The 16,914-nt window shown below is 35.8% G+C and overlaps 1 protein-coding gene across 1 annotated transcript; it reads right to left on the reverse strand.

The window, feature by feature from the left end:
- Positions 1-2,488: 2,488 nt before the first annotated feature.
- LOC128177788 (chromatin assembly factor 1 subunit A-like) lies at positions 2,489-12,253 on the reverse strand. The gene is made up of 15 exons (XM_052844658.1): positions 12,111-12,253; positions 11,644-11,721; positions 10,851-11,542; positions 10,572-10,763; positions 10,322-10,398; positions 10,061-10,142; positions 9,574-9,648; positions 9,165-9,296; positions 8,901-8,977; positions 8,559-8,730; positions 8,166-8,243; positions 6,344-6,448; positions 6,037-6,201; positions 3,966-4,095; positions 2,489-3,600 (listed from the first exon to the last, which is right to left on the reverse strand). The coding sequence occupies exons 1-15, from the start codon at positions 12,145-12,147 to the stop codon at positions 2,678-2,680; spliced, it is 3,015 nt and encodes a 1,004-aa protein (XP_052700618.1). The 5' UTR covers positions 12,148-12,253; the 3' UTR covers positions 2,489-2,677.
- Between the last annotated feature and the right edge of the window lie 4,661 nt (positions 12,254-16,914).

Here is a 16,914-nt window from a genome sequence, read left to right on the forward strand (position 1 = left end):
ATCTAAAGACAATTTGTTCTATTTATAATAGAAAAACTGTAATTATCTCAAATAAATGCTTTTAAAATTGCTTATTTAAAGAAATTTCGTACTACGTCCCATAATTTTGTTCTTTTATAAAAAAAAAAAAAAAAAACCCTATCGATTTTTTATCGAAATAACGTACATTGTACTCCCCTTCAGCATCCGGTGTTTACTACACTGAGTAAACATGTGGAAAATTAAAGAACAAATACATAAAATTAAGCAGTATCACCGACTTATAATAACATCAACTATGTATTTTCTACTCTATGTCTTAAAAAAAAATCGATTATAGTTTATACAGTTTTGAACTGACAAGCCATCGAGTAAAACGAGTATTGTTTAGTTTATTAACTTAAATAATTATAATAGATGAGTTTTACTTCGTTTCATACGAAAAATACAAAGAAAACTACATGACCCGCTTATGCGGGTGATGCCATTTTTCTGGAACGATCGATAGCTACCTTCATACCCACATGAAACACAAAAGAAAGGTTTTTTTTGTTTTGTTTCCTAGAATCGGAAATTCTGTTACAAAAATACCCTGTTAAGGGTTAATATGTAAACCATTTATATAAAATGCACAACTTTTCAAAAAAAAAATTTTTTTTTTAAATATGATCACATCTGTACTACTCCGGATGATGTAGCGCACCCATTACAGAGGTCACATCAAGTACCCTGGGACGACAATTGCTTTTACCACTGTATTACACACGTACCATCTTTTCAGCAGATACTTTGTCATATCTTATCATTTAGACCTTTATTTAAGAAGGCAATCGATAGAATTCAAAATCGTTAAATAGTTCAGAATTAAAAAAAAAAATACCAAAATAAGTTTGTCGTAATTAGTCTGAATTATTTTTTGTTTCTTAATGTTTCTTTTCCTTCAAGCAAAGACGCACTTTCTCAATGCTGGAAGCATTGATGGTATAAATATGTATTAAATACAGTTGTATACGCACGGAAAACGTTAAAAAAAAGTCCTTGTTTATTGACATATGATGAATTTTGCACATGCTGATTTTCATCAAATGGACCTCCCCCCAGTTTCCATATTGCTGGATCTGCTGTTAAATGTTTGTTTCATGCAATATAATTCAACATTCCATCATATGATACTAAATCATGTATTAATATGATATAGTATATGATCATATAATTTTGTATCTTATATTGTATCATATCAAATTATACATGAAAACACTAATTGCATCCTATGATACATATATAATAGATACAATGTTGATTTATATACATGATCATATTGCATGGTGCAATATTGTATATCATAGAATATCATGATACACTATTGCCTCAACTCATACAATAAGAATAATACATGGCAAAATCTTAATCACAACCCATATCAACCTGAGACTCCAATTTCAGCCCGAGGGCCGAAGGCTGATATTGGTTGAGGGTTGATATGGGATGTGATACAGATTTTGACATGTATTGTTTGAATTATAAATTTAATTTCCATTTTCACTTGACAAAGAAAAACTTACAAGTACTTCATCCTTATCTCAAAACTACTGAAATGTTCAAATCATGATGTCATAGTTTCAACTTCAGATATGCAGATAAAAAAAGAATAAGATCTGAGGTAATCCAAATAAAAAGTGCAAAGGTGTTCTGGAAAGGTGTAATAGAGGGTGATGATACAGATGGTGTGATAAAGGCCTCTGTCCATATCAGGGGTGCAAAAACTCTGTATTCTATAACAAGTAATTAATAAAAAAGTTTATCATATGATTCAATACGATGCAACATCTAGGAATATGAGTCATGATGTATCATATACATTGTATATCAACAACCAGTTTGAGCAAGGAGAGACAAAGTATGAACATAATTTTCTTCTATTTGTAGTCAGTTCCAAGACCTGAACATAATTTCAGCTTTTTTAATATCTTAAACATGACAATTGTCCAAGTATCTGGATAATTTATCTTTATCTGCAGCAAGTGTAGGTTAATGGTTAAGATGGTTATGTAGATGACAGTTTAAAAATGCTCAATAGTAAATCTTTTCATAAAATTCACCCAGTAGCAAAAGCAATCACACTGCAGCATATCAAGACTTGATTTAAAGTCCAAGTAAATCTCCAGTATTTTTATATTAATTAGGCACAAATTTATTGTTATTTATACAATAGACAGCTTTGCAAACATGGCTCATGAGTAGCTTGCCAATACTCTGTTTACCTTTGTCATGTGTGCTCTTCAGGCTAGCTTGAGCATAATTGCATTATCAAGACAAAGGGCTTTGCATGCCAATACCCATTCCATTTCTCAAATATTGCTGCATTTAAAAAATAGGAAAACATACCATGAATACTGAATGAAACTACACATCCCTCTCGGAACACCAATACAAAAAGATAATACCAGTTGGATTACCGGTAAGCAACATTTTTAAAAAGGGGACATTGAAAATAAAAAAAAACAACCAATTTCATGTTCATATAAATACTTTTTTAATTTCATACTGTATATGGGTACCTACACTTTATATATATACACGTATCAATAAATACTATTCAAAATCCTCTACACAAATCTAATTACAGGGACTGAGTACAATAGAAATTTAGCGAACTAGTATTCTTGTCTGAACAGTCACACTGTACAATACAGAAGTCTCATTCCAGTATGATTGCGTCTCTGGAGTTCTCTCCCTTATTCTCTAGGTCAACCACCTTAGTTTGGTCCTCGGCTGGATTGAGCTGTATCCGCCTTGGTGTTGTATTGGACACATCATTCAGCGCCTGTTTACTTTGGTTTGTCTTGGTTTCCGATGATGGCTGACTGGACATCAACACTAACCGTTTTCCCTCCCTCTGTGAAGATCCCGACGACACCATCTTCCACTGATGAGGCCTGGAGGGGGAGAAGAAGTTCAGTTTCGCTTGATCAGATTTTGGCTCCTCCTTCTGAACTGTTACCACTGGTTGCGGGGATTCCGTGGCTTTGGCAGCCAGTTCCTCGGCTTGCTTCTGCTTGGTAGCCACCGCTGTTGCATTAGCCGCAGCAAACTGAGCCTGTATGGTGGAGGGGGACATAGGCTTGGCAAACTGCGTGATGGAAACAGTGGGGGTCTTGCGGCCACTGTTAACTGGCTCCTCTGGTTTAGGTTTAACTGGAGTCTTCCTTGGTTGAGTGATGAATTCCCAAGCACTTGGTACAGGTAGTTCCTTCAGGCTGTATTGTTCAAGCACAGAATCATTCACATACCAACAGATTTTTTTATAGGTGTCTCTCTTCTCTCGGGTGGCTATGGAGGTAATTTTTATTTCCAGCTGCCTTTTTGAAATACTGAAATCTACTTCAGCTACAGTCGCAGAGCTTGGCTTCACATCAGAGCCATCTTTCAAATCTCCTTCATTCATAGGTTTAATATCTGTTTTAGATGTTTGCTCATCAACTTCCATTTTTTCTTCAGAGTCCTGATCAGTTTCTGATTGTTTGCCTGATGTTTTGTGCTTCCAATAGAGTCTAAATTCTTTCACTAGTTTTTTTATGCCTGCCAAATTTCCATGAACAAGTCGTATAAGATCTGGCATGGCTGAAAATAAATGAGGAAATTTATTTATAAAGTTTGATAGTTTTAAATTCAAAATTACATGTTCAAATGTATGCAAACCAAAGAGATAATTTCCCCATATACAATGTTTTTCTAGCATAAAGTTTGGGAAAAGGAATTTTTCTATTCTACTGTTTTGTAAAATTTTCAAGTTAATAAAATGGAAAGAAGCTAATTGCAAATTGAGTTAAGCAAAATTTAAGTTGGACATCGACTGAAAAAAAATAATATAACATAATTTCTTACTATAGTTCCCTTATCATATGAACAATTATTCAATTTAGCAATGTAATTTGGTTCACTATCGCACATGGTACCCATCATATTTCTGTGGCTATGACACTAACCTTCCTCAGGAACAGGTTTACACAGGGTTTTCTTTCCATCTTCCTTTTTTTCTGATGGAGTGTTGTCTCCTTTTTTGGACTTTCCTCCAGTAAAACTAGTATTTATGGGCTCATCTGCCAGTGGAACAGCCTAAAATAAGATCAAGATGTTGTAATTCAAACATGATTGTAATGTACACTGGCCGTGCAATTTTTATAAACAGGTAAAAATTGTTTGTCTACAATGTACTTCATAATGTGTGATTTTTGTACAATATAGCATTTACGGCAATTTAAAATTTCATTTTATTGTAATTATGAAATCAAACTCCATGTATCTAATCTCCGTGCTTAACAGTTCAACGTATTATGAAAATTAACAATCTGAAACATTAATCAAAACATCAAAACCAAGTTGGGACATTTATATATCTTTTTTTAAAAATTGCCTAGAAGTAAACAGCCCCCCCCCCCCCCTCCCCCAACCAAGTGACATAAAATCTGTAGCTAGAGTACTTTAGATTCCTTTTTATACCGGAAATGTACATCATCAATTCTGAAATCTGAAGATGTAAAAATACCAGCTTAGTGGTACAGTGCTCACTTCATGATAGGTAGATCATTGGTTTGAATCATGGACACCATTCTCTCACCACAGGTCGTGCTAGACAAGCTTTGCTTACACCTCTGTCTATGCCCGATGTACAAGATTCTTGTACTAACTTGAATGATGGGCAAAATCTATTTAAAATCATTGTATTTACTTCTTTTATCTAAAAATATGCAGTGTGCGAAATTAACGGTAGACCGATAGACAAAATCTATAGAAAATACACCCGGTCTATAGTAACTCGAATATTTGTAGACCAGCTTGTCTATAGAACGAACGCAGCCTGTCGTCTAGTCGATTGAACGTTTTACTCAATACCTTCTTAAATACACTGCGATAAGAAGCAGAATGTATATGCCATGTAAAAGTCAAAAACAATATTCAGAGCATGTCATTTTTTGACAAACTAAAGTATTCACAAGGTGCTAGACCTGGGGAAAAAACCTGGATAGTCATACATTATTCTAGTTTTCGTGAACCCAGACTGCACACCTGGAATTCATGAGCGACGTTCAGTTTTCCTTACGTTGTCTTAGAATCTGCGCTTTTGTTTCCTTTTGTATCGTGTTATCTACAGTATTCAAGGGAATAGGGTATTTTATATATCTTTTTTCCTTTACTTTATCTGATCAGTTTATTTGATTGGTATTACAAAATAATCATTACAAGGCAATGTCACTGTGTGTGGGTTTAGAGCCGGGCACCCTTCACCATGTCCTATAGTATGAGTTCCTATTGTGTTGTGAAGTACCAGGTTATTTCACCATAAAATTAAAATACAAATAAAGAATAATATTTTTTGTTGTTTTTGGTCTATAGGAAATCAGTCAGGTCTATAGATTTTGAAAATGTTGTAGACCGATTGTCTTTAGTACAAAAAAGTTAATTTCGCACACTGAATGGTTACATTACTTACATGTAATTCAATTCAAATCTTTAATACTTTTATTCATTTTTATTTCAAAGTTACTGGGATAACTATTTTGCGGATGTAAAAATTAAAATCTTATCACATGATCTACATGTAGTTTGACAGATTTCTGAAAGTTTTTGCTGTTTCTGCAAGCTCCCAATTCATTGATGGTTTTACACAAATCAGCATCAATGTCATCCCCTATGATAATTTTAATTTTGCCCACAAAGTCTTTGCCATTTTAATATCCTTCCTTCATGCAGATTGTACAGGAAAAACGAATCAACGATGCAATGTGCTCGCAATGCTTGATTTGATCATGACAGACTTTTCCCGGCGTTGACAGAGGTGTAAGCAAAGCTTATGTAGCACAACCTCTAATAAGAGTATATATGGAAACAACAAATCTAAGTCTATAAAAAATAGATAGCAACAGTTCCATTGTCAAGGACCCAGCACTCAAAAAGTTGTGGGTCTTTCAGGCAAGATTTTAAACAAATGAAATCCATGTACAATTATACTCTAAGTAAGGGCCCCATACATTAACAAAGAGGAAAAGCTACGTGTACCTTGTAGATGGCCAGTTTTTCCTGGAGGTCCCTCTGCAGTTCCTGGACAGCGTGCTCCCAGAAGCAGCCGATGATGACCGCCAGAGCGGGCTGGGTCTGTCTCTTCAGCTCCATCTCCCACTGCTCAAGCTTCTTCCTACACCGCATCTTCAGGTCACTGGCATCCTACAGAAATACCCATATGTAAAACACCTTCACTGCACATACTTTGCCTTTAAATTCGTCACACAATTAAGTCTGAGGCATTTTCTGAGTTAATTTTTGTGGGATGTACTATGTCACACATGTTTTTCCTTGACCCACATACCTCTTCATCATCTTCACATCCCTCCCCCTCAGACAGGTAACCGTGGGGAACCATCCATCCAGCATCCTCTTCCTCGTCATCTTCATTGTTCTCTTCTTCCTCTCCCTTATAATGCACAAGACACAAACACATATAATACCAATCCATAAAACACAAATACATAATACTGTAAATTCCTTATATTACGCAAAAACACTTAATTTCGTGTTCCCACTGTTTTGTATCAAATTGCGAGAATATAAAATCGCTAACGCAGAATGTTTATCCTTATTTCATATAGTTCCCGACACTCAGAAAAAAATAGCACCCGACACTCAGAAAAAAAATAGCAAAGTTTTAAAATCCGCGAGGCTTACTTCTCGAAATTTTATGTGGATATAAATTCCTCGGGTTTAATTAGGAATTTACAGTACCGTAATCCGGTGAATATAATACGCAGTAGTGTACAATACGCACCCCCCACTTTGGGCCTGAAAGTGGTGAAAAAAAGCTTGTTGGGATGTATAATACGCATCAAAAAAATTGACCAAACGGTAATCCCGAGTATCAACAAAGCAGTTATACTTTGTATGCACGCTCAACTTCATCGCGGGAATACACTATCGGAAATAAGAAAAACACAATATTTTCTTAGATACGGATTTATTGTTACTAATACATCGCGGTAATATCTTAATTTCATAATCATTGTTTTAAATAGACCTAGTATTAAATATTCTACCGTATATAAAATCAACTATTTTTAACATCTTTAACAAGCGTTATATAATTGTTTAGTCATTACAACCCCTGTGTAGTGAAAAATGGACGATGTACAGGTATGGAGATTATGGACCTAATTTAATTCTTAAATGATTCCGATCAAAGTGATCAATTAGAGGCCTGGAACATAATAAAATATGTGCACAAATAGTTGTGTTGTGTATAGTACACATAGCCTAAGGGGAGTGTCTAAGATACCCAAGGTGTCAAGCGTTAGCAGTGGGGGGGGGGGGGGGGGGGGGGCCACAACAATGGCTTCAATTAACGGAATAGGTTATAGAATTATTTATATTTATAAATATTTGCAATAAAACAATAAGCATTACATGAAAATGATTAAAAATGAGCCAAATGATGTGTAAGCGGTTTTCAAAGATCGGTTACAAATAGCACGTGGCCCTCCAAGCCCGCGTTCTATTAATAACAGCTGTAATGGTGGCGTACACGGAGATCAAGAATAGGCAGTTCAGATCAAGAATAGGCAGTTCAAATTAATTTTTATAGGCCATTGTGAAACCGTTTATTTATTAACAGACTTTAAGTATACATTTTCTTTAATTACACGCTATGACAATCATTTCCTAAGGGTTAAAGAATAATATAAATGTGATAATGAAGTAATGTTACGATGTATAGCGGGGTATCGGTCCTGTCTGTGAACAGCATAGATAATACGGCAGTATGATACCCCGTGCTTCAGCTAGGGAAAAATATGTCAAAATCCTATAGGGATGTATAATACGCACCCCTTTCTCATGGTAAAAAATCCTGGAAAAAAAGTGCGTATTATATTCACCGGATTACGGTAACTGTATAAAAAAGAGGTTAGGTTACCAAACGGCTGATGCAGAATTACTTTAAAGATAATGAAACAAGGTCATTCAATAAGATTAATACGGTACCCATCATCTTGAACTTCTGAAGATGATAGCTTAAACAAATAAAACACCATAGAACAGTCTGGCTTGACTGTTTATAACCACTCAGTACCTCTGATGCGATTTTACACAGATATTAATTCCTCGCGTTTAATTAGGAATTTACAGTAATCACTCTGTACCTCTGATGCTGACAAGCTTTCTCCTGGTTCTTCTTCCTCCCACTCATCATCACTGTCCACTTCATAGTCAAACAAATCCTGTCAAACAACACCATTTACGGTAATTTTGTATTCTATATAATATATACATAATCTAGTATTTGGATATACACTAACATAAGTTGTTACACATGTTCCAGGGTATTGAAAAACAGAACTAAGTTAATAACAAAACACCGGAAACCCAAACATAATAAGTTTCATTGTACAAGAAAACAATATGTTGCAAATTTCCCAATTTCATTAGGGTCTATGGCCCATGTAACAACCAGTGGTGTAGGAACCCTAAAATGTGTAGACTAAATTTGTACATGTCTTATTAATCTTGTTGCTTATTTACAATCCGAGACTTACAGTATCCATTTTGTATGGATTTCTGGGGGAGAGTTTTTGGCTTCTTTTTCTCCAGGTTCCGTAGTACGGGGGTCGGTAGTTCATGTGGAACTGTAATAGTTTACAGTGGTACGTGATGCTCTTCACAGTCTCCGAGTCATGGACCAGAACCACTTCCTCTTCCTTCTTACGACTGAGAAAGGAAATACAATTAATTAATCAAATGGTATTCAATGTTGTTTTTAACTAATTATCTTTTATCTTATGAAAACCATAATGTCATAATAAAAAGCACCTGCTGTTTAAATTCAATCTTAAAGCTGCTTGTAAGCAAGAATTTTGTGTTTTGCAGATTGTGATTACCTGTCAGGAGTGCCTCTCTGTTTCCTTGGTTGGACTTTTCCACTTTTCAGCTCTGATATATACAAATCTTTGGCGTTCTACAAAAAGTTTTGTTAAAAACTTAAATATTTTCATTATTTAGCAACAATGAATGTACATGGAATTTTTTAATGCTCTGAAGTATAGTAAATTGATGAATTCATACACAGTTTACTGACATACAGAAAATTCTTACATTTTATTTCAGCAAAATGAAAATAGGATCTGTATAAAAACACAGCTTACTTGACTCTGAAGCCATTGATCTAATTTTTCCCTTGATTCAGAATTCAATTCTTTTCTTCTGGTTGCAGGGGCCAGTAACATGTCTTTCTTTACTTCGAATGGCATGAACATCCCGACCGGTTCCTTGCTGGTCTGTAGACAACATACACAGTACTAAATAACACTACAAGTACTTGTAATCACCTTTCAAGTTTACACAATATAAAACATTTGCAAGCACTTGCTCAAACAAGATTATTAAATGTATTATTCTACATTGAAAGTAACAAAGATTTTCGAATTCACCAAATTTAACTGAGGAATTGAAGTACAATATTACCAACTCTTAGATCCATGAAATATTTGACCACAATAAACTGCTCTACCCCTTTTTTCCTTCTGTGCAGAATTCTACATTTAAAAAGTTTACCTTTGAAGTTGGAGATGTCTTTGGTTTGATAAAAAAGCTTGTGAAAGATGCCTTCAACTTTTGTTCTTTATTTCTCTGAAACAAAATTTTCCTTTATGAAGACAAATCAGAAAACATATCTAAAAAAAAAAACACACACAAAAACATGAAAGCATGGCATCAGTATCCAAAATACTGCAAAATGTGTTTTAAAGGTACAAATCATGGCATATTAACAACAATTGAATAGACATGATTTAACCTTAGAACTTTATCAAATACTGTTGATTCCTAATTTAATGCAAGTAATTCATTTCACATACCACAGTTTACCTTCAAATAGCAAGAATTTAAAATAGTGTTGTAGCAATTTTTCTGAATTATTTACTTAGGAATCTGCAGTTTTCATATAAAGCACTTCAAGGAAATAAACAAAATGTGTGCAAGAAATATGTTACTTTGATTACATCTGTGTATACCATAGGTTCTGATTTCTTTACAGAATTACCTTCTCTTCTTCTTCTTTTTGCTTTTCTTCTTCTTTTAATCTCTTTTCTTCCTCCTTCTTCTTTTTTTCCTCTTGTTTAGCTCTGTGTATATAGAATAATGATGAATTACAATATATGTACTTCAGAGAACAAGACCTATATCTGTAAACAAGATATACAGTGCTTTTATAAGTTTTAATACAATCACATAGTTGCAGTTTACCAATGTACATGTGATATCAATGAACACCCGATAAATTAACATTACTGAGCGCTCTTACTCTAACATCTCCTGTTTCTTCTTTTTCTCTTCCTCCTTTTGAGCCAACTTTTCCTGTCTTTCTTTCTCTTTCTTAAGCTATAATATGAAAAAAAAAAATTTCAAAATATTTAGATGCACTACTTGCAAGGGATTTATATGTCTTTAGATCTAAGCTTTAACTTGGTATTAGTAAATGATTAAGGAATCAATAAACAAAACTGATATTCATACATATAAATTTAGACTTTAATCTTTTTAGGGTATCATACTTTTTCTTCTTGTTTCTGTTTTTCTTTTTCTGCTTTTGCCTCCTCTCGCTCCTTTCTTTGCTTTTCCTTTTCTCGTTCTTTTTCTAATCTCTCCTGTTCTTTTTTCTGGCGTTTCTCTTCCATTATTTTTTCTTTTTCTTCTTTTACTTTTTGTCTCAAAGCCTCTCTTTCTTTCCTTTTTGCATCAGACAACTGAAACATGATTCAGTGTTAAAATTTAAAATTCATAAAATAACATAATTAACAGTTCTAAGATAATTGATTGAGATGTCTTCTTACTCTTCTAGGAGCTCGTTTTGCTGTACCCGGAGTACTGTCACTACAGCTAAGATCTGATGCAGACTTAGGGGTCTGCAACAGAGAGTCTGACATTTTAGAGGTACATAAAGGTGTTTTAGGTTGAGATCTGGATGCCTTCTCTTTTGATGGTGTAGCATAGTCAGGGCTGGGAGAGGAACTTTCAGCTTCTTCCTGGATTTCCTCTTCATTGTCAGCCTCCTCTGCTGACTCAGAATCAACTTCCATAACATCTTCTTCTGGAACCTCCTTTTGATCTTCAGACTCTGTCGAGGAAACTTTGATTGTTGGCTTGCAGGGTGTGTTCTTTGGAATGTTCTCTTTCTCTGTATCCGATTCATCACTCTCTATGCAGATTGGAGATGGAGCTTGTTTGGTTTCAGTAGAATCCACACCATCGTTGGTTGATGATATTTCCTCCTGAAACGTCTTACAAACAAACCTCTCAAGAGTGTTACGAATCTTGCCCTTTCTTGTCTGGTGATCTGCCTCAGAACTAGAGCTGACCTCAGATTCATTCATTTCTGGAACCACTTTAGTCTGGGATTTTGGAGTTTTTGGAGGCTTTGCACTAGGTGATTCTCCATCTGACAGCTTTCGCTTCTTAGAACTTGGGGGTGTGTTGCCTAATCCTGTCTTTGGTTTAACATCAACAGGTTTAAATGGAAGTCGCCCTGAAAGATAAAATCTCCATTGTATGAATTACCACTGGATGTAGCTTTGAGTATTGTTAAAGTCCTGTGTACAGTTTGTGGAATTTTATTGTCAACCTTACCTTGCTTCATCTGCTTAAGGTCTAGTTGTTTCAATTTTTTAAGTGGTGGACTGCCTTCCAATTCCTTCAGTGTGTCACCTTAGTGTAAAAATTTATAAATAAAGTAAGACATATTATGAATTTCTAAATGAAACCCTTTCTATACAAGTACGGTGCTCTAAGTGCTAATAAACTGTCGATTACCCCACCCCCACCCCTAAGCAAGTTGATGAATTATGAAAATGACAAAGAACTTTATTTTATTTAAGATGTCGGGCGATACAGCCAATAAAATCTGAAACATAACATTCGTCAACTTGATTAATTTACATCGTGAAAATGCATTTAATCATAACTTAAAAAGTGGATGTATCATAAATTATTGTAAACAAAAGCAACTTCACATTACCAGAGACATAATACTAAAGCAAATTAATTACAATATAATGCAGTAATTGCGAAAAAATGTCAAGTCTGTGATCACTTACAATCTTGTATGATTGGCTCTGTGTTGATCTGAGCCATTTTATGCCTTGTGTACGTTGATATCAAAATACTGCGTTCTCGGTCGTCAGCTGAAAGTGTGAAGAATGGTTTCGTAGTTGGCGGGAGATGTAGCGCGCCTGTTACGGACAAAATATATTTCCTAATAATGTAACATTTTTAAAATTCTTATTTATTTTTATGAAATGATATAATACTATATTGTGGTTGTTTTAAATTATTATTATTTTATAAAATTAATATTTATTCACATTGATTTTAAATTTTAAAAATCGGATAAAAACGAACTTGGTCAAAGCGCGACTACTCTTGCACACTCTTTTTATTAGCATTTTAACTCTTGTATGAGTGGGGTTTTTTTTATTCAAATTGTTGTTAGGTTTAAACTCTCATACTTTATATAGGCTAAAAATCAGTGAAATAAATATAAAATTATTAAAATAAACAATATAAAGATTTCCTTTCCTAAAATTGTTCAAAATATTTTGGGGGCAAATATTGTAAAATTTAACAACTCTAAGCCGGTGAAAGTTTTTATAAAAATGTATTTATATCAATATCAAAATCGATGGTGTCCCATACCACATTAAGCCACCCATCACTTATTAGATAATTAAGAAACGAATAAATTCATTGGTTGGGTCTTGATAGTTGGGAAATCTGACAGTGTTTGATCCTCGTCAACCAATTTACTTTTAATAATGCCGGAACATTTTAATTAATTAATTAAAAAGGAGATATAATTGGACTAACTGATACCTTAAATGTTTTTATGGTCGTTGTTAATTTTGATTTTTTATTGATAAAAGTATACACGATATTTAACAGTGCGTCTATACATGTAAAGTCTCTGTCTGTAGTAGGAATTACTCTTCTTCTTTTTAGATTCACAGAGAATATCTTATGAACGCAGTCAGTGCTGTCAGTTGTTGTGTTGTCAAACTGTGCCTTCACTCATCGAAAGAGAAACACGTGTTTAGCATCCTATATGAATCAAAGATTATATATAATCATTCACTATATCATACACTAGTAATTAAGACTCCACATATTTTACTTTTGAAATAGACCTGTTTAAAATATTGAAAGTATAATTATCAAAAACAAATATAGTAAGGATCAGCATTTTCTTGGTCGACATTTGATGGCCAAATAAAATATGAAAAAAACATCTGTAGTAACGTTGGGACAGCGTTTCCTTTCTAACTGAACCGTAACCGGAAACTTTGCCGGAAAAAAAACTGACAAAGGAAATACACGTGTACCTTAGTATTGTACAAACTTTTTTATTCAGCCTTAAAACATAAGATAAATCAAAGAAGCGTTTACACGGTAAATTGGTTACTTATGATTCACTTTATTATCACCAAATTTTTAAACAGTTCGCAAAAAAGTTCTACTTGTCTTTTTTCAGTCCCTGTGTGTAAGCTCTGTGGTCGACAGAATGAGTTCCAGTTTACAGATTCTCTGTCCTTTTTGTCTGAAAGAGAAGCTATTCCGCCGACCGAAAGATCTACGGGACCATGCCTTACAGGAACATAAACGCGAAATCGACAGGCTGGGCTCCCTCAAACACGACCTGTTTACAGAGTCCAATGGATTCTGGTTTTCATTGGTTCCTCGAGAATATCGACAACACGTTGAACCCACGGACCCGAAAAGTGCGTGTGCAAGTGCAGCGCGAGATTTGATTCGAAACTGGCTTGGTAGATCCAGGGAAACCTCTCGCTCCATTTTGGATTGGGAACGAGGTTGGAAACTGGCAGAGGAAATGAAGACAAAGGCTCCAGGGAAGAGGAATTTAGAAAGGTCTCTCCTTATGGAAACAGAGGATGCATCGGGACACATTGAAGACACCGAACCTTGTACCAAAACCAATAAGTCGGACACGTACTCTCCGCGGAGACCCGCCATTACCCAGGAGCAGTTCGTGATCCACTCCATACAAGACACCGTGGAGGGCATAGCTGTGCTCCTGTACACACAGAGTCAATGTCAGATCTGGTATCGGTGTATTTTAGCCAAAGAAATCACATCAGACCCCAAGGCCTATGTAAGCATTGTTCAGAAAAAAGCTGCTTTGAAGCCGAATTACACAGACCCTCCAACCAGTATGAAAGAGGTGGGTGCCAAGCACTTGAGGACAAGAGACACCATAGCCAACACTCTGGGGATCCCTGCAAGATTAGTGACAAAGCTCACCTACGGCATTAAACTGTATCACCAACCAACGACCAAACAAAATAGAACCTACCCTCCTACAAAACCCAAACCTGTTCATGATCCCCTGGAAGAGGACGACCCTACAGTTCCCGACTCTCAGTTCCAGGTACATTCCCCGGCCACCATGAGCTCACGCTCCCAAACGTCGCTCACCGAGTACCCGGTCCTAGGCTTGCTTGGCGGAGAAGAAATCGTTCTTTCGGATTTAGAAGAAGATCACGAGGGAAACAATGTGGACCATCAGAGAGATTACAAAGAAGGCAATGACATAAAAACTGAATTAAGTCCGGAAACAACCAACCCAGACTTTCTTTCCGGTCTCGGAGCTTCTGGAATCTCCGGGTGCTTCCACATAGGAGATGAAAAGACTGTTTCAGAAGTTGTTGTACACTCTACAAATAAACATCCCCATCATTCATCTGCGATATTTGAGAGCAGTGACTGTGAAGTAATTGTGCTGGACACCTCCCACCCATCGACCGATTCCCGGAAAAAAGCTTTCCGACTTCTGAGCACCGGGGTTATGCCAGTCATCCCGCCGGCGAAGCGGGAATGGACCAACGTGCGTCCATTGGTACTTCTTAGTGAACCGCAGCCATTATATTGGCCCCCGAAGGATTGGGAGAGTCTCAGTCCGGACGCTCGTCTATTCGCGTGGGAAATGGCGGCATTTAGACTCCATACCTCCGGTAGACAGCCTAAATCGCTGGACTGGGACCGAGTCACCGTTTTGACCATCTTTAACATGTTAGCACTACCAGGAACGGCTTTCCTGTCGGTGGAGGAGCTTCGGAGGGACGAGTTAAACATGAGGCAGTACAATTACAGCATGATGAAGAAAATCGTTCTCAACGGGACCAACTCTGATACGGACCGGAAGTTCCTGCGGATGATGGAGCACGCTTCCGTCCACCGGGATAAGTCCACGGACTGGCTCACCGACCTCCTTGACAGCCACAATGTCAGACTCAGACTTACAAAATAACTGACTCAAGACAACAGTAGATATTAATTTCCCCAACCGAAAACTATTCACAACAGGCTCTGTATTTTTCTTTGAACATAATTTTATTGATTTTTTAAATTCTGTTTCATTTATTTGATCTTCGAATTCATGCATTCATTATTTACTTTCTCACTGATAATTCACTGTCCCATAATGTATGTTTACCAACAAATTTATGTTTAACTGTGTAAATTTGTATGTAACATTTGTTTGGCTGGATTTTAAATTTGTCATATTTCCTAAACGAATCTTGAAATATTTTTGTGTGTATAATGATGATTGAAGTCGATATAGATGATCGCCAAGTTCTTCAGAAGATGACGAATGATTATTTAGTAAATATTACATTATATAGTAACGAAATGTATAGGCAAATATTGTGTTAAAAAGCGATCAATAATTTTCACTTAAGATCACCTGCTTTCAAAATGATATTTCTTCATCTTCCCAAGTCAAGGGTTTCTGATTCGCACCGCTTCTTTCGTGAGAAACCCTTGGCTTGGGGAGATGATATTTCTTAGGGAATGTGTTTGTAAATAATCCTGTGCGGATCCAATTGTGCAAGAGGGGGAGGGGAGATTTTACAATGTGAATTTAACAAATATAATTTTTGGGGGTTGAGGGGGTCCGTACCCCCCCCCCCTCCCGCCCCTTCCCTCCTCTAGATCTGCACACGATCTATGATATTCAAAGATTGTTTTCAACAAGAGGAATATGTTTAAGGTGGTATAACACAACTCTATACATGTATTCTGACGAAATTCCTATCTGAATAAACAAGAAATCAAGCATATTATTTAATATTTTTCTTTCGCCAACAAACAGCGTATAGCGCAATGGGTTAGAGGGTAAATTAAGAATCTGTAAATCATGAGTTCGAATCCCACTGTCTCATCTTCGCTAGTCAAGGATGTTCGATCTACAGTGGACCAAAACCTCTTGGCTAGCGAAGATTCTTGTTTTTGGCTAGCGAAGTTGCGCTGTTTTTGGCTAGCGAAGATGCGCTGTATTTGGCTAGCAAAGATGCGCTGTTTTACCTTTTTAAGGTGGTGTGGGACGCTCTCATGTTGTGACGGATTGTTTATCGAAATAAACAATAAATTGAAGTGTCATTATATAAGTAGTTTCTTTCCCAATATTGTCACCTAAAAGTGTAGCGAAGTGGGTTAGAGGGTTTACTGCGAATCTGTAAGTCATGAGTTCGAAACCCGTTAGGGTTTGACAATTTTTACCTCTCCAAATATTTTTAAAAGCTATATTTGGTTAAATTTTGTAAAATTAGAAAATTCTAAACCGGTGAAAGTATTTCAATTATAATGTACTATAATCTACATTAATATTGACAGATGTCCCATGCTACCTTAAGGACGTTGTTCACTCAGGGTTTGAGTTCTCAAATCCGGATTGTTAAAAAGTCCAATTTCATGAGTAAAATTTGTTTTAAATACAAAAAGTATTTATGAAATGAATTATTATTGACATAACAATCGATATGTTTACTAAATTATGGAACTAGGCTCTGACAAAGTTTGACTTTTAGCAAAACAGAGGAAATTCGG

This window comes from Crassostrea angulata, chromosome 3 (assembly GCF_025612915.1).
Source record: "Crassostrea angulata isolate pt1a10 chromosome 3, ASM2561291v2, whole genome shotgun sequence".
Lineage (NCBI taxonomy): Eukaryota > Metazoa > Mollusca > Bivalvia > Ostreida > Ostreidae > Magallana > Magallana angulata.

Excerpts from the sequence above, each read along its gene's own strand:
- LOC128177788 (XM_052844658.1), bottom strand. The coding sequence starts at position 12,147 with ATGGCTCAGATCAACACAGAGCCAATCATACAAGATT. Across the intron at positions 8,978-9,164 it reads ATCAATGGCTTCAGAGTCAA|AACGCCAAAGATTTGTATAT; the intron begins GTAAGCTGTGTT and ends AACTTTTTGTAG. Across the intron at positions 6,202-6,343 it reads GATGTGAAGATGATGAAGAG|GATGCCAGTGACCTGAAGAT; the intron begins GTATGTGGGTCA and ends GTATTTCTGTAG.